This window comes from Perna viridis, chromosome 5 (assembly GCF_037379345.1).
Source record: "Perna viridis isolate PV_CMFRI_1.1 ecotype Kerala chromosome 5, ASM3737934v1, whole genome shotgun sequence".
Lineage (NCBI taxonomy): Eukaryota > Metazoa > Mollusca > Bivalvia > Mytilida > Mytilidae > Perna > Perna viridis.
Genome location: NC_142449.1, coordinates 47518739 through 47533490, shown reverse-complemented (window position 1 = coordinate 47533490; position 14752 = coordinate 47518739). Strand labels below are relative to the sequence as shown.

At 31.9% G+C, this 14752-nt stretch overlaps 1 protein-coding gene across 1 annotated transcript; it reads left to right on the top strand.

Annotated features, from left to right (window-relative positions):
• The first annotated feature begins 4663 nt into the window (after positions 1-4663).
• Positions 4664-12410, top strand: LOC148617993 (uncharacterized). Its single transcript, XM_088585710.1, has 7 exons — positions 4664-7097; positions 7492-7785; positions 8484-8594; positions 8861-8945; positions 9528-9574; positions 11361-11999; positions 12299-12410. Exons 1-4 carry the CDS (start codon positions 7040-7042, stop codon positions 8917-8919), a joined length of 522 nt encoding a protein of 173 aa, XP_088441836.1. The 5' UTR covers positions 4664-7039; the 3' UTR covers positions 8920-8945; positions 9528-9574; positions 11361-11999; positions 12299-12410.
• The last annotated feature ends 2342 nt before the right edge of the window (positions 12411-14752 follow it).

Below are 14752 nucleotides of genomic sequence, written 5' to 3'. Positions count from 1 at the left end.
CTGAGATTGAAGGATCTAGCCAAACGATATTCTTTCTTTATGATCAGATCAGTTATAAAATCAGCCTCATAAGAGTGAAGAATAGGTCAGCAAGTAAAGGATCACAATTCGTTCCCATTGGAATGCCGGCAGTTTGTTAAAAACACGTCCACCACACTGGACAAATATGTTGTCGATTAAAAATTCCAGCATTTTGTAAACATCATCCTCTGTATATTTAGAAGATGATTTGAAATTATTTCTTACAAAGTATGAGGAATCTCTACCAAGAAGTATATATTTGTATCTAGGTGTACCATCTTTTTTGGAAAAACAACGATGTATAATGTTTTAATGTCGGGATTTTAACTGAGTATGAGAAATAGAAGTATACAGTGTTGAAAAATCATAGATTTTAATGCTATTATATTCAGGTAATAGCCTTGAACTGATTGTCTCCAAAAGATCTTTCGAATTTTTTAGGATCCACATTTAATTAATACCACTACGGGAGTAACAAGTGTCGTGGTTAGACTGCAGACCCTCTATTAAGAAACCACAAGATCAATGTCACTGCTGGTAGACAAAAGGTCCATAAGTGTGGTAGAGTCCAATAGTCAGACTAGAATTGTTATATCATAGGTGTTTTACAGAAATTTGCAATACTCATGATATTACCTATGGTATCTTTGTATTAACAAGAGAAAAGATTAAATAAAATAGACAAAAATATCCCTTACGTAAATTGCGTTAAATCTAAACTGATTTGTTTAACGTGTCATAATTTTCTTATCCTCCTTCGCCTACCCTGGACTTGACTTTTTATGAGCATATCGGCGAGTGTTTCTAGAAAAAACAGAGGACGCTACACTACCGCTGGAGCCCAATTTGCTTATTCACTTTTGTTACTTTGTATGTATTATTTTGTTTATTTTTAATTGTTCTTTGCTGTGTGTGTGTGTCTATTTTCCATATCTGGTGTTTGCCACTGGATTAAATTCTTACGATTTTCTCTAGAAACTTGTTTCCCTTGATTACTTTTATCTCCAATGGTTGTACGTTATGGAAGTTTACTGTGTTTTCTTTATTGTTCATGTGGGTCATTGTGATTCCTGTTGTCACATTTTTTACATGTCCTTATAATTATTTTGGTTCTTCGGTAAGTTCTGCCAATATCACGTTACAAGTAATATCAAATCTAGAAATTAACTCTAAGTATGCCTCTTACTTATATCCATATAATAATTTGGTCAAGTTCCTTTATATAAATGTATCTGTCAAATGATTTCAAGATTTTAAACACAACTTCGGTCTTTGTGTTGAATCAGTTCATTTTTTATTCGTTCAGATTGGCCTTGGAATGAATAGCCATCCTCAACAGTTTGTAGGTTATTCGTTAAGAGCAATAACATGCTTAGCAGAATGCAGCACAACATGCACTTTTAAGTGGATCTTTCCTGACGGAACAACTGACACAAGCTACGTACTATCTCTTTCTACGATAGAGAAAAGTCATGATGGGACTTTTACATGTAAGGTCTTAGATGGGTTAATATCTGAGGATTTTCTTTGGATGTACAGTGTAAGTAGTGTCATTTGTTTAACTAATATTCTGTATTCAAACCAGACAATTGATAGTATGTGATGCGTTTACACAATTTTGCGTAATTTTTAGACAGGAAATTACTTCAATAAAACCCAGTTTATTTTACCCCTGCAATTTTAGTATGCCTATTAGTCCAAATGTATACTTGTTTTAAGAAAGAAACTCTTCAAATGAATGATAATGTTTCCCTTTTTGTACAAAAGAGAGAGATTTACTCAAGGCAAGTGGAGATAACATTTTTTTATTATTTGGTATTATTGTACATACACTTAACCAACAATGCCCTATTCCCGACTCCCATTAACGAAAAATGTAAAAAAAAACCACTTCCTTGAGAAAATCATCAAATGGAGTAAGGGCCAAATATCGAGTTAGATCAATCACAATTTCTATCTATGATGACGATGAAACAATCAGTTTATTCTGGATAAAGTAATTGTTAAAAATTAAATATTGTTATCCGTTTACAGTAAACAAAAAACTTCGAGTATGAAGATATGCCATTGGTATCACATACATAAAATTATCACGTGATTTTAGAAAAATAGCTTGCAATCAGAGAGAAATATTACGACAAGTTACGTAGTTTACTTGAATAAATAGAATTTGTCCTGCCATGATTGAATGAAAATAATATGATGAACTTCCTTGGGTAGTGAACTGGTTAATTGTCAAAGATATTCAAGATCTGTTGAAATACCTATGAGTTGATAGGAAGGTAAATTTGTTTGCTTATTATTGGTCTCGGAAACTGGTTCTCAATCGGTGGTATTTTACGATTAAGACGTATTTTAAAATCCAGTGATGGCAGGTACCAATGCAGAGCAGAAAATACTCGAGGCATGAAGTCGTCATCCTTCATAAAAATCAATGTTAATTGTAAGCACTGTTTTCCTAATGTTTTAAACTTACATATAGGTAATGACAAATTTAAAATAACAAAACTGCTAAACTGCAATAGTAAAAAAGGAATAGTCAAAAGGAAAGCCATTGTAAAACAATATTAAACTAAAAGTCCGATCATTTTGATAAAAAAAGTCACAGTTGATATTAAATCGAACATTTCTAATTACGTATTTCTATTTCTATATTTCTATGAAATAGATATCACCCTATTGGAAGAATGCAATATCATTTCCAAATATTTAAAGAAAAAAGAGAATACCATGGATTATTAAAAAAGAAAAGTTTCTTGGCGAGTTACTTGATATACGTTTTGGAATGTGAATTATTAGTTCAGGTAAATCAAAATGGCCGTCTATAATTGTAGTGAGGTTTGTTTAGACAGGGCTATTGTTTCATCTCAGTTTATTATTTTCATTGTTATTGCTATTATTACTTGTTTTGTTTGTTTTGTTTTTAATTTGTCAATGCTGTTTTCGAACTTTATTAGGAAGTTAAGTTATATTTACACACGAAGGGGACATAACTTTTGTAGGTTTAAACTGTCTGGAGCTAGCATGCTAGTTAAATACTAGTAGTCCTTAGTTTGTACATTTGTGTAATATATATTCTTTCTTTATTTCCGTTGTAACAAGGGACTCGGGCAATTTTGAACTGATTTTTAGAGGGGAAGGGTTATGATCACGCCAAAGAACATTTACCCCGCGGCATCTCTGCGCTAGTCCCAAGTTAGGAATTTTTGCTTCTGTATGTCTTGTTTCGTTCTCACATTGAGTTTATTTTTATGTTACTGGAAATATAGGGGTAACACTTTCGCCGTACCGGTGTATTATGATGTTCTAGAGCCAGCTGTAGCCTGCTCTGAGGTGTAAATATTTCCTCGTCGTTCATTTAAGACCAATGGGTGGCCTTGGGCTTACATTTATATCCCAGTGTGGTGTTGTCTCTTTGACACATTCGCCATACCTATTCTCGCTATATAATAAATCTTAAAAGAACTTAACACTACAGAGAATATGAAGCCCGTCTCATTGGCATACACTAAGAGATCATTGGGAAAAAAATGACTAATCTACATGAAAAACGCGATGACTCCTAATTTTGTTTTGTCACCTTTCTTAAGGTTTCTAAAAATGGGTTAAGTTCTTACAACATTTAACTCATCACTACAGAAGTTTTATGGCCGTCATCATGAACTCGTGGATCATTACGGTGTATCCATCTACACCATGAGAACCGATTGGTTCATCGTGTCATAGTTTTCCTTTCCTCTTTCGTCTTCCCTGGACTTAACTTTTATTAGCAACAACTCGTCGGATATTTTTAGGAAAAACAGAGGATGCTAACCCTACCGGTGTATCTGGGCCATACTCCCAGTTTTTAATTGAATCTGGGTTTCTCATTCACTTTTGTTTCTTTTTAATGTTTTTTTTTTTGGTAATTCTTTTTTCTTGGTTTCCTTGATTATTTTAAAAAAGCAAATACTTGGAATTTATCCTTGGAATGTATTAATTTGATTTCTGATCTCCAGTCTTGGTTATCTGAATTTTCTTCGGCAATCATTAAGGCAATTAAACATCAGAAAAATAAACAAGGTAATTATAAGTGTAGACTTTTTTTGGTTGTCAGTAAATTTATGAAATACATCTTAATAATTTCGTCCGCGTTAGGCCGGAAAGATCATTGTGAGTCATATAGCAGTAGGATGCCTGAGTGTTATTAGACATGAGCTATGATTTCAAGTAAAAGCCCATAAGACAGGCAGTGAGTAGGTGATTTACTAAAAAAATGTTTTGAACGTAGAAATGAAATATATTCTTAAGTCTAGATATGAACTTAAATACAGTCGAGGGTACCACAAGATGTGAGGGAAGACATGAGAGTTAAATGTATAAAAATTTCTGCTTTCAAGACTCACCATTAGATGTTTCTTTATCGCCTTCATCACAAACCTATGTTAGCGCAAAAGGAAACTCACTAGGTTTAATTATCTGTACGGCTGATTGCAAACCTTCCTGCCAGTATAAATGGGAATATCCGGATAAGTCAATACACTCAACTGGAACCCTAAACATAAATTCACTGTCCGAGATCAACCATCATGGACATTTTCAGTGCAAAGCAGTGAAGGATTAGCTATAAAAAACATTAATGTGGTTGTTAACTGTAAGTATTTAAATGTCAGTGTCTTTTTTAAGATATAGGCATGGGGGAAACATGTTATAAAATAACCCACCCCTTTTGAAAGTCTAAATACTATCAGAATAAAGAAATAAAGACTTTCTTCGACATTTTTATAAAATCATTTTTAAATTTATTGAAGTGCACTACAACTGAACAATACAGATGTAGATCAGTCTGTCGAAAACCTCAACTTCCTAATAACTCTGGTTCCCTTGATTACTCTTATTGTACAGTGAAGGGAAATGTCCAAACCTATCCAGAATATCGGCAAAAAATACCGAAGCGTCAGCAGTGAGTGTGATGATTCAAAATCCAAATCCATGTCCTTAACGTGAACACATGAAGTCGAGTCGATATACATACACAGTGGAGCGAAACGAATAAAAAAAATATTACACATAAAAACTGAAAATGATTGAAACAAGATGTCACTCAAAAACTAAAGCACCAGCAATATGAACTCCCAAAAAAATGGGAGTGACATCAGGTGCTCCGGAAGGATGGGCATGTCCTCCTCCGGCAGCGACACCCACCATTTTGCAAATAAATATAATCCAGGAATAATCTTGCAACAATAATACCATTCTGCAACATGTACCAAACCCTATTGACATTCATATTGTAAGCGTAGTTCATAACTTTAATATAGTAGACAAAGATCCGAAAATGACCAAATTATTATTAATTGTTTCTTCTTTAAATTTACGAATTTGATCTTGAACTAAATATCACAAAGCAATAAATTATGAAAAATTAGCATAGGGCCAAAAGTTCGCTTGGAGATTTAAAATGAATGAAAATTTATTTCTTCCTTTCTAAGCCGGTGATTGAAAATGCAAGTGACCTTTTTAATCCGAATTTTCTTCAATTTACAGATTTCATGGGAGAAACAGATTTTCCTCTATCCTCCTAGGGATAACAAGATTTGTCCACTCTCAATAGTTAAAGAGTAATCAAGGGAACCAAATTTCTAGCGGAAATCAAAAGAAAGTAATCCAGGGACAAAGACCAAACATGGAAGACAGACATACACAACAAAGAACATTAAGTAACTAAAATAATACATACAAAGTAACAAAAGCAAATGAGCAACTCGGACTCCACTAAAAACTGGGAGAATGGACCAGGTGCATCGGTAGGATAAGCCTCCTCTGCTTTTCTAGAACAACCCATCGAGTTGCTCATAAAAAGTCCGGGGTAGACGAAAGAGGAACGGAAAACTATGACGATGAACAAATCAGTTTTCATGTTGCAGATGGATACACAATAACGATCTACGAGTTCATGTAGGCGACCATAAAACTTAAGATTTAACCCACTTGCTGAAGCTCATGGGTTAAAATAAAGAATTTAACTATTTCGATTGGAGAAATCCTGTAATCCTCTAGAAACTGAACACGATAGCACGAAGTTTCCAAATACATTGTAATAGATTAAACGAGTTTACAATTTTTTTAAAAAATATTAACATTTATTTTAGCGGAACATGCATGGGAATATTTGAATATAGGACATATTTATAAAACTTTTTATTTAATAATAATAGACTAAAACTCAGGGTAAAAAGTGTTTTGAAAATGCAAAGCCATAGCAAGGATACAAGAGCAAAGTCGTTTACAATATTGAAGTGTGTTATGATTGGAAAAAAAATCATTATTAAAGATATCCACTTCCGGTAGATGATAAAATAAGTCTTATCTCTCCCGACATAGACATTACATTGTAAACTTTAATAACAAATAATCAAATAATGGTAATTTCATAAAGGGCAGTATTTTCAGTAAAAAGAATGTTGTCAGATCTGTGGGTTTTTGACAGGCATGTTCCAGATTTCATTTTTGATTTTGAATGGTTCTTAGTAATACCTTACAACTATTGTATCTGATAAAAACTGCAAGTAATGCTTCGATGTGAAACGAACATCACTTTTATAGTATATATTTGTTTTGTTTTAAAAAAAGTCTTAGAAGCTTCATCATATCTTTGTCTATGAAATATCCCTTTTAATAAAAAGAATGTCTAGCCAGACTTTAATTGTAGAAACCACTTACCTTGTAGTCAAATAGGAAAGTTCCTGGTAATGCACCTCACAATTATCCAGATAAAGGCTGTTTATGTAATCTTTTGAGCTAATATTTCAAGTTAATCTATTTTTGTTACCATCAAGATGGGTCAGAAACAGTAGTGGTTTATCCCTCAGGCAGAAATAAAACAGTGAAAGAAGGTGGGATATTTAGTCTGACATGTAGTGCTAAATGTAGAACAACATGTAGTTATACATGGCAGAGCGGGGCTAAAGAGGTCTCCAGTAGTTTATTGTTGAAGTTTGCCTAAATTTCTAGACAAAATGCAGGATTCTATTACTGCATGGCACGAAATAATTATGGAACAAAATTTTCGACACCTGTTGAAATCGAAGTCCAAGGTATGATATGATAATACAAAGATATAAGTATTGCTAAATGAAAAGAAGGACTTAATGATAAAAAGATGTATGTATTTTTTAATTTTTTTTAAAAGGAAAAAGAACGTGAATTACTAGGTAATTAATCTAGAAAAAGATCTTCAAACGAGGAAAAAAACTTAAATTCAAAACTTTAACTTAATAAATTAGGAACGCCTTTAAAAATCCGTTTTTGACCTTTAAACTTTCTAATAAAGTATTCATTTGCATACCATGTGGTCGTTTAAATATATTTATCCAACTTTTATTTTTAAGGATAACATTTGTTTTCTGCTTATAAAACATTGTGTTTCATCATTACATTTTCTATAAATATATACTATAGTATGTACCGACTTCTTCTTTCTGATTCCAGCACCTCCAACTAAAGTTACCAACATTAGTGTGATTTGTACAGGACCAGAGTCAGCATCTATTACATGGCTTCCAGACCTAAGTTTTAAACCGGAGCAAACTTTTATTTTGTCATTTTGGCAAAGCGGGACTGATGTGAAAAACAGCAAGCCATACGTCAGGGATAAGAACCATCAGTCTATATTCATCCTTTTTGTGAACGAATTGATACCTTCTACAATGTATAAAGTCCAGATTATGTTTAAAAATAATATTGGTACATCATGGTCAAACACAGTCAGTTGTTTAACTCTTGGTAAGTTCAATTCCTGTCCATTAACGTAGGACAGGAAACAAATGGACCCAGGAAATACTGACATTTGTTGTTTATTGTTTAAAATGTTACTGCTACAACATTATTGTGTTGTTGGTTTTGATTTCAGATTCTCCATCCATTATATTGAGGTTCAAATATTTTATAATTGAGATTGAAAGGTACATGTATCTATTTCTTACGTGTATGACATGTGTCACTTTTCGACAAAAGTGTAGAAAGCAATGTTAATTTTAAATTCAATCAATGTAATTTATGATTATTATTTAAGACTTTAAATGAAAATCTTCAACATGTCATTTGATTTAATACAAACTGCGTTTCAATATCTTTATATATAGCTTTTCAGTTAATGTAATCGTCCAAAAAGGTGTTTTATTAATGCGGAAAATGATTTTGCCTGCATCTACGCTAAATAGCGAAATACCAAAAACTATTGTTTTCAAAAATGTAGGCTTTCAGATATCTTATATTATTACTCTTTATAAGTACGACCAGTGGCGGATCTATAGTGTTCCGGGGATATGAACCTCTCCTTCCTAGGAGAAATGTAGAGCCTTTTGAGCAAAACTTTGAAAAAAAAAAATTGAGCAAATAAAATCCGGACCCCCTACCCAACATCTCTGGGTTCGTCCCGGAGAGCTGTCTTACATTAATATTTGCTACGTTGTATTTTACAGCACCTTCACCAAACACTTCCTCTATCAGGGGCGAATTAGTAGGCGGAGTCTTCATGATTGTGATTGCGTGTTCGATCTTAATTACCTTCAGTGTTGTACTGGTTTTAAAAAGTAAGTTCATGTTCAATATTTTGATACCAAGATGGAATATTTTAATAACAAATCTGATCATACAGCAATAATTGAACAAGACTTTTTATAATAATTTTATAATAATTAAATGATTTTTTTTCCAAACAAAGTAAAGAAAGTCCGAGATATATATATATCCTAACGTTGATTTATTTGGAAGTAACTAGTGACGGTATTCCGTTTAGAACACAGTTTGATGATACCTGGTGGATCTTGCAAAAGAACTATATAACCTATAATTTCAGGATACAGTATTTGGAAAGGTTTGGAAAGAGAAGACAATTTCTGTTCGTTTTGTTTATAATCATGGCCACTAATCTTGATACCATGGTAATTTTTATTTTACATTGGAAAACATTTCTGTGTAACAGTAAAGTAGCAGAATAAATCCTTTTCCCTCATGAACTTTACTGTTTTTAATACCATATACGGTTTTTTTTCTTTTATTTATCGTATGCTGATATGTAAATTTCAAAGTTAGTGACACATTCAATATTAAAACTAAGACAGCTCGCTGTGTGAATTGAGTGTATGCTTACCTTATGTGGGTTTTAAGTACGAACTGAAAAAAAAAACGTATAGATTTTAGTATGTTTTATAAAGTCAACAACCACAAAGTGCCGGACGACTTTTTTTTCTAAGTACATAAATTCTTTTTATAACCATTACTAACTGCTTAACAAACTCAAATGCACTTATTCCGGAACTTAAATGACGAATCAAAATGAAATTTATAAGATCAAAAGCAGATGAAAATATCATAATTTGATATAACAGAGTTGCATCTGGATTCATGTTCACCAATAGGAGTGAGATTATATCCGTTCATTACAACGAGGAGTCAGATTATACCCATTCATTACGTGAAACCTTCGAGTTGTTTCGTTTTAATTTTATTTTTAATCCTTTCAGCTTAAGGAAAAATGACCCTGAGAATCATGTGTATGAAAATTACAGAGGTTAGTATTTCTGTTATTAAATTGTTATGGTATTGTAAATATATGCATTATTCGCACACAAAAAAGGCATATTTGTCAGCACCATGGCTCAGCATGGGGATACCATAGTACTTATTAAATCGTCTCCGTTGAGACGATTATAAAGAAATGAAAGCAGATAACATGCACGAAGAAATTGAAAACCATCATCTCATTGGATAAAAATCTCAAATAACGCAGAAGTGAAGCGCCGATTATTTATAATTGGCTGACAACAAAACACACCCTAAAATCAATACGTAGAACCGTATGCGCTTACGGTATATTATCATTATTTTAGCATCTTCTTTAGACTGATACTGGCTGAACGGAAACCAGTCTTAAATCAGAAGAATCGGTAAACTTCGTAAATAGTGGCAACGATCAAATTAAAAAAAAAGAGTTACGATATACATTCAATATGGTATTGATATGTTACAATAATTTCAAGAAAGTTTTGATACTAGCAATGTTATCTAATGTTCACTACATTATCTATCGTGTATTCCCGTTTTATTTTCGCGGGCTTTTCGCGCATGAATGGTTTTGTCGTAAACATAGAAGAAAGTTTGATAATGCATGATTGACTTTGGTTACGTTTTATGTCAAAGTCAATTTCTAAGAAACTATGTACCTTAGGATGATGTAATGAGTTGTGGGAATATATCTTTGGGAGTCTGTCAGCATCAAGATAGATAATCAATGTAAGAAGCATTAATGTAGAACATTCAAAGCTCTACCTTCCTGCAAAATTTCATCAAAATTTATAAAGTTTGATAGAGCTGCAGCTCTTAAACTATACAAGATAGATCATCAATATAAGAAGCCATAATGTAAAGCATTGAAAAGTCTACCCACCTACAAAATTACATCAAAATCCAAAATGTTTTGAAACATTACAGCCCTTCACAGCTTTATTTTTTACCGAAAATTATTTACCGTATATATTTAAAAATTTATATCTTTTATAATTTTTAAATAAGAAAAATATAACATTTAAGGACATTCATATATTCTATTTTAACGCTAAGAGACGAGTAGCTTTTTTGAAAAGCTAATACTTGTGATAGATTTGAAGATATATTTTGCCATTCTGTACAATAACCATGAATACAAAATGCAAATCATAAGTATTGCAAATTTCGATATAATCTGTACACTTATGTCAAGGAGTAACATCTCATCAGTTGGATTAAGATCTTCAAATATATTTGATTTTTATGCAACTGCTGAGATGTTACTCCTTGACATTTTTTTTTGCGAGTGATTTAATTTCGGAAGTAAAAAAATATCGAAAATAAATCGTCGTGAATAAGTCCATTTATTAAGAAATACATTTTAAACAGAATATTAGTTGTGTATACAAATTGAAGCCAAATTCGAATATATAGCCTCAAACGGATAAATAGTGTATCCACAAAAACAATTTGATTTACAGAATTTAGAATAAAAATGTTGAAGTCCCGGTACGTGTTTTTATAAAAGGAGAGGCCGCTTACCCTACCGGTGCACCTTGTCCATGTTCCCAGTTTTTAGTGAAGCCCGAATTGCTCATTTCTTTTGTTTCTTTGTGTGTATTAGTTAGGTTATTTTATGTTCTTTAATGTGAGTGTATGTTTTCCCTGTCTGGTCTTTGTCCTTGGATTACATACTTTAGATTTTCGTTTGAATCTTGGTTCCCTTGATTATACTTTTAATGACTCTTCATGTGCGTTTTGAATTTTGATTTTTTAAACAAACATTACCGTACTAATTCAACCTTTTGTAGGAAAGGACGACCAACAGGACAATTCAGGAGAAAGGTACATTTATATCTTTACAGTTACACTTATTTAAACTTAGAGTTTTCAATACAGTTATGGTTTTGAAATTGTATTTCATTTAAATTGGGTGATCAGAGTAAAACGTTTCGTTAATTGAAAAATTGCTAGTTTAGTTTTTCTGCATCATTTTGTTCAAAAGATTAGTTTAAAGTTGAATATAAATAAAATAATGAATTTAGTGCTTATGGTCTAAGCATTTGAAGAAATAGTGAGAACTCTTTTTTATGCCTAACACTGTTCGGTTGCTTAACAATTTGTCATCATTTTTGTACTATCTATACATTAACTTTATGTCATTTAATATTACCTCAATGGAATGAAAATCACGTGACCTTACTTGGAAACATAGGAAACCACAATGTTGTGAATGTAAATATTAGCCATATCATAGGTAATAAAATGATAATGCTATAACATCTCAATAGCCATTGTTCATTGTATATTTTTTTGTAACAGCAATGTTTGATTGATGCACTTTATTTATATCAAAACAATTAAAATTTTTATTCCTTATACACCTCTAAACATGTGTCGGAGGAGCGACACTGACAACGTGCATTACGCAGCGCTGAGAGTGAACATAGGTTTGTCTTTTACTAAAAGCATATATTGTAAATATATTACTTTGTACTAATTTGTGCCATTATGCAAGTGTCAGATTTTTATTTTGAAATAAACCTCTTGTAAGTAACTTTGTTCTGTAAAGTTAGCCGAAAGAGGTCCTAAAGTTATTTACCTTTTACCAACTACAGTTTAAAAAACTGCAATTAAAAAAACTAAGTATAGCTAGTAATTTTGTTTAAAAAGATAAATAACTAATAAATCTTAAGATTGTTACTCGGATTTTTTAAAAATTTTTGTATAAAAGGTGGAATATTTGTAGGTACTATGGAGTCAGAATCAACACAGGCATCAGCAGCTGCAACAGGTTTGACATATTGTCTTATACTTGTACTTTTCACGAGGAAATTTGACGTGGTTATTAAGTAGTTTTGGTAGGTCAAATAATTTTTGGGTGTAAATTTCATGTTGTTCTGAAGTCTCTACGTCTGTATTAAATTAGAAATGAATTTTCGGTTTAGGAATACATTTGCAGATTTCTCGTTGTTGCGCATTTAACAATAATAACCACCAAAATCACCCCATCCCACACAATACTGCTTAATTTTCAATGTTTACAAAATTAATTCAAATTGCTGCCTGATATAACTGTGGTCACCCTTTACTACTGTACACAGATTTATTGAATGCTTTTCGGAAGTTAAAAAAACAGACTTAAATGAATTGTCTAATTAGCTCATCAGTCGAATGTAAACTGTTTTGATCCATGCATTGAATTTCGTAATTCGACAATAATTTCAATTATGATTAGCGAAAACTAATATGTTCTGAATCTATTCTAAATGCGACCACAGATTCAAAGTTGATTAAAACGTTAGAAAGACAGAAATATGTTCCTTCTATTTGAATGAATTTGACCAAATATATATTTTTCAGAAGAAAAGCAATATGCAAATATTCATTTCAACTAAAATGGAAAAAAGACGGAGAAAAAAAAATAAAAGTGAACAAAAACAAGAACAATGAATCAAAAGAAAGAACACCAATGAAACCACCTACCCTGAAGAAAGTACCTGTTATAATTGATAAAAAACCTACAGTTCTCCCAAAACCAAAAATATCAAAATGAAAGTTGTTCAAAAAAAGGCTGAGTTATTCAAGAACCAAGTAAGTGCTTATGCTATGGTAAAATACCAAATATTTGCTGAAGAACTTTTATTGACGTTGTCTCTGGTTATTTTATATATAACAGATTAATGTAGGGAAACAGAAGTGAAATTTAAAAAGAAATAAACATTTTCTACTATTCTTATAACAAATAAAATTAAATGTTCTACTGTAATTGAGCACTTTTATATGATAATTACATAGACCTGTACTTGATGTATATAGACAACACATTATTTAAGATGTAGCTTTTATTTTATTGATTTGTATTTTTTAAAAAAAATCGTAATAAAGTATAAATATTCTGTCATCTCTACTTTGTACAGTGTTTTAAATGATTTTTGCTTTGCCTAAATTAAAAACCTGAAGCAACCATGTATTTTATTTTGACACGAACGAGTGAAACTAACACTAAAATCTTTGTGTTGATATAATATTTCATGGAAAACCAAGAGAGACTAATGATAATGTTTTACTTGCAACATATGCCAACTACGTGACATAACACAAAGCATTATCTACTCATTTATTTCCATATTGGTTCCTTTTACGAGTGGCGAAAAGTAAACAATAAAGTAAATGTATCCTAACGTCTGGATGAGGTACTTTATTATTATTCCTGTTTTAATTCTGCTTTGCCAAAGGCTCCAGTTGGGTTTATGTACTTTTTTGTCAATCAAACAGTTATATTATGCTTTTTGTACTTCATTTAATTGAAACTTATGGTGTGAATTAGCTTTCAGTTTATACATACCAACTTGTGTAATATACAAAATGGAAGGTAGCACATGCGTTAATTGATAAATATGCCATACACATACATAGGTATTTTGTGTATGTGTGCTCAAAATTATTCTGGTTGTTAAATATTACTGAGAGAAACGATTCAGTCACTGTTTTTTTTCGTCAGGCCATGTTTAAGTTAATTAATAAAGATAACACAGAGTTAGAGTATCTTTATTTATTTCGTTACCTGTCGAGAATACAACCCTAAAACTTCTGTTACATAGAATAATCAAGGGAACCAAGGTTATAGCAGTAATCAAAAGAATGTAATGGACAAAGACCAGACATGGAAAACAGATATACACAACACAGAACATACAGTAACTAAAATTATACATACAAAGTAACAAAAGCAAATGAGCAACTCGGACTCTAAAAACTGGGAGCATGGAGCGGAGTGTTCCGGTAGGATAAGCGTGCTCTGCCTTTCTAGAAATACCCGCTGAGTTGCTCATAAAAAGTAAAGTCCGGGTAGAAGAAAGAGGAAAGGAAAACTATGACGCGTTGAACAAATCAGTTTTCATGGTGCAGATGGATACACCGTAATGATCCACGAGTTCATGACGACCATAAAACTTTTGTAGTGATGACTTCAATCTTGTAGTAACATAACCCTGCTTCAGAAGCCTATTTGTTATGAAAATAACAATAGTTTTGTACCTTAAAGTGTGTGTGTCATCGTGAAACAAAATTCAACATTTTTTTATCAGTTATATTTGTCTGAAAAAAATATAACATTTGGTGATTTTTACTACACTCATCAAATCAAAGTATTGACTAAAATGTAAATATTTTGTTTTCACAATTTTAAGCGAGTGAATTG

What these genes read in the sequence shown, in the direction of transcription:
- LOC148617993 (XM_088585710.1), top strand. Translation starts at nt 7,040, where the DNA reads ATGGCACGAAATAATTATGGAACAAAATTTTCGACACCTGTTGAAATC. An exon ending in AGTCAGTTGTTTAACTCTTG is followed by an intron (nt 7,786 to 8,483) that starts GTAAGTTCAATT and finishes TGTATTTTACAG; the next exon opens with CACCTTCACCAAACACTTCC. An exon ending in TGTTGTACTGGTTTTAAAAA is followed by an intron (nt 8,595 to 8,860) that starts GTAAGTTCATGT and finishes CTATAATTTCAG; the next exon opens with GATACAGTATTTGGAAAGGT.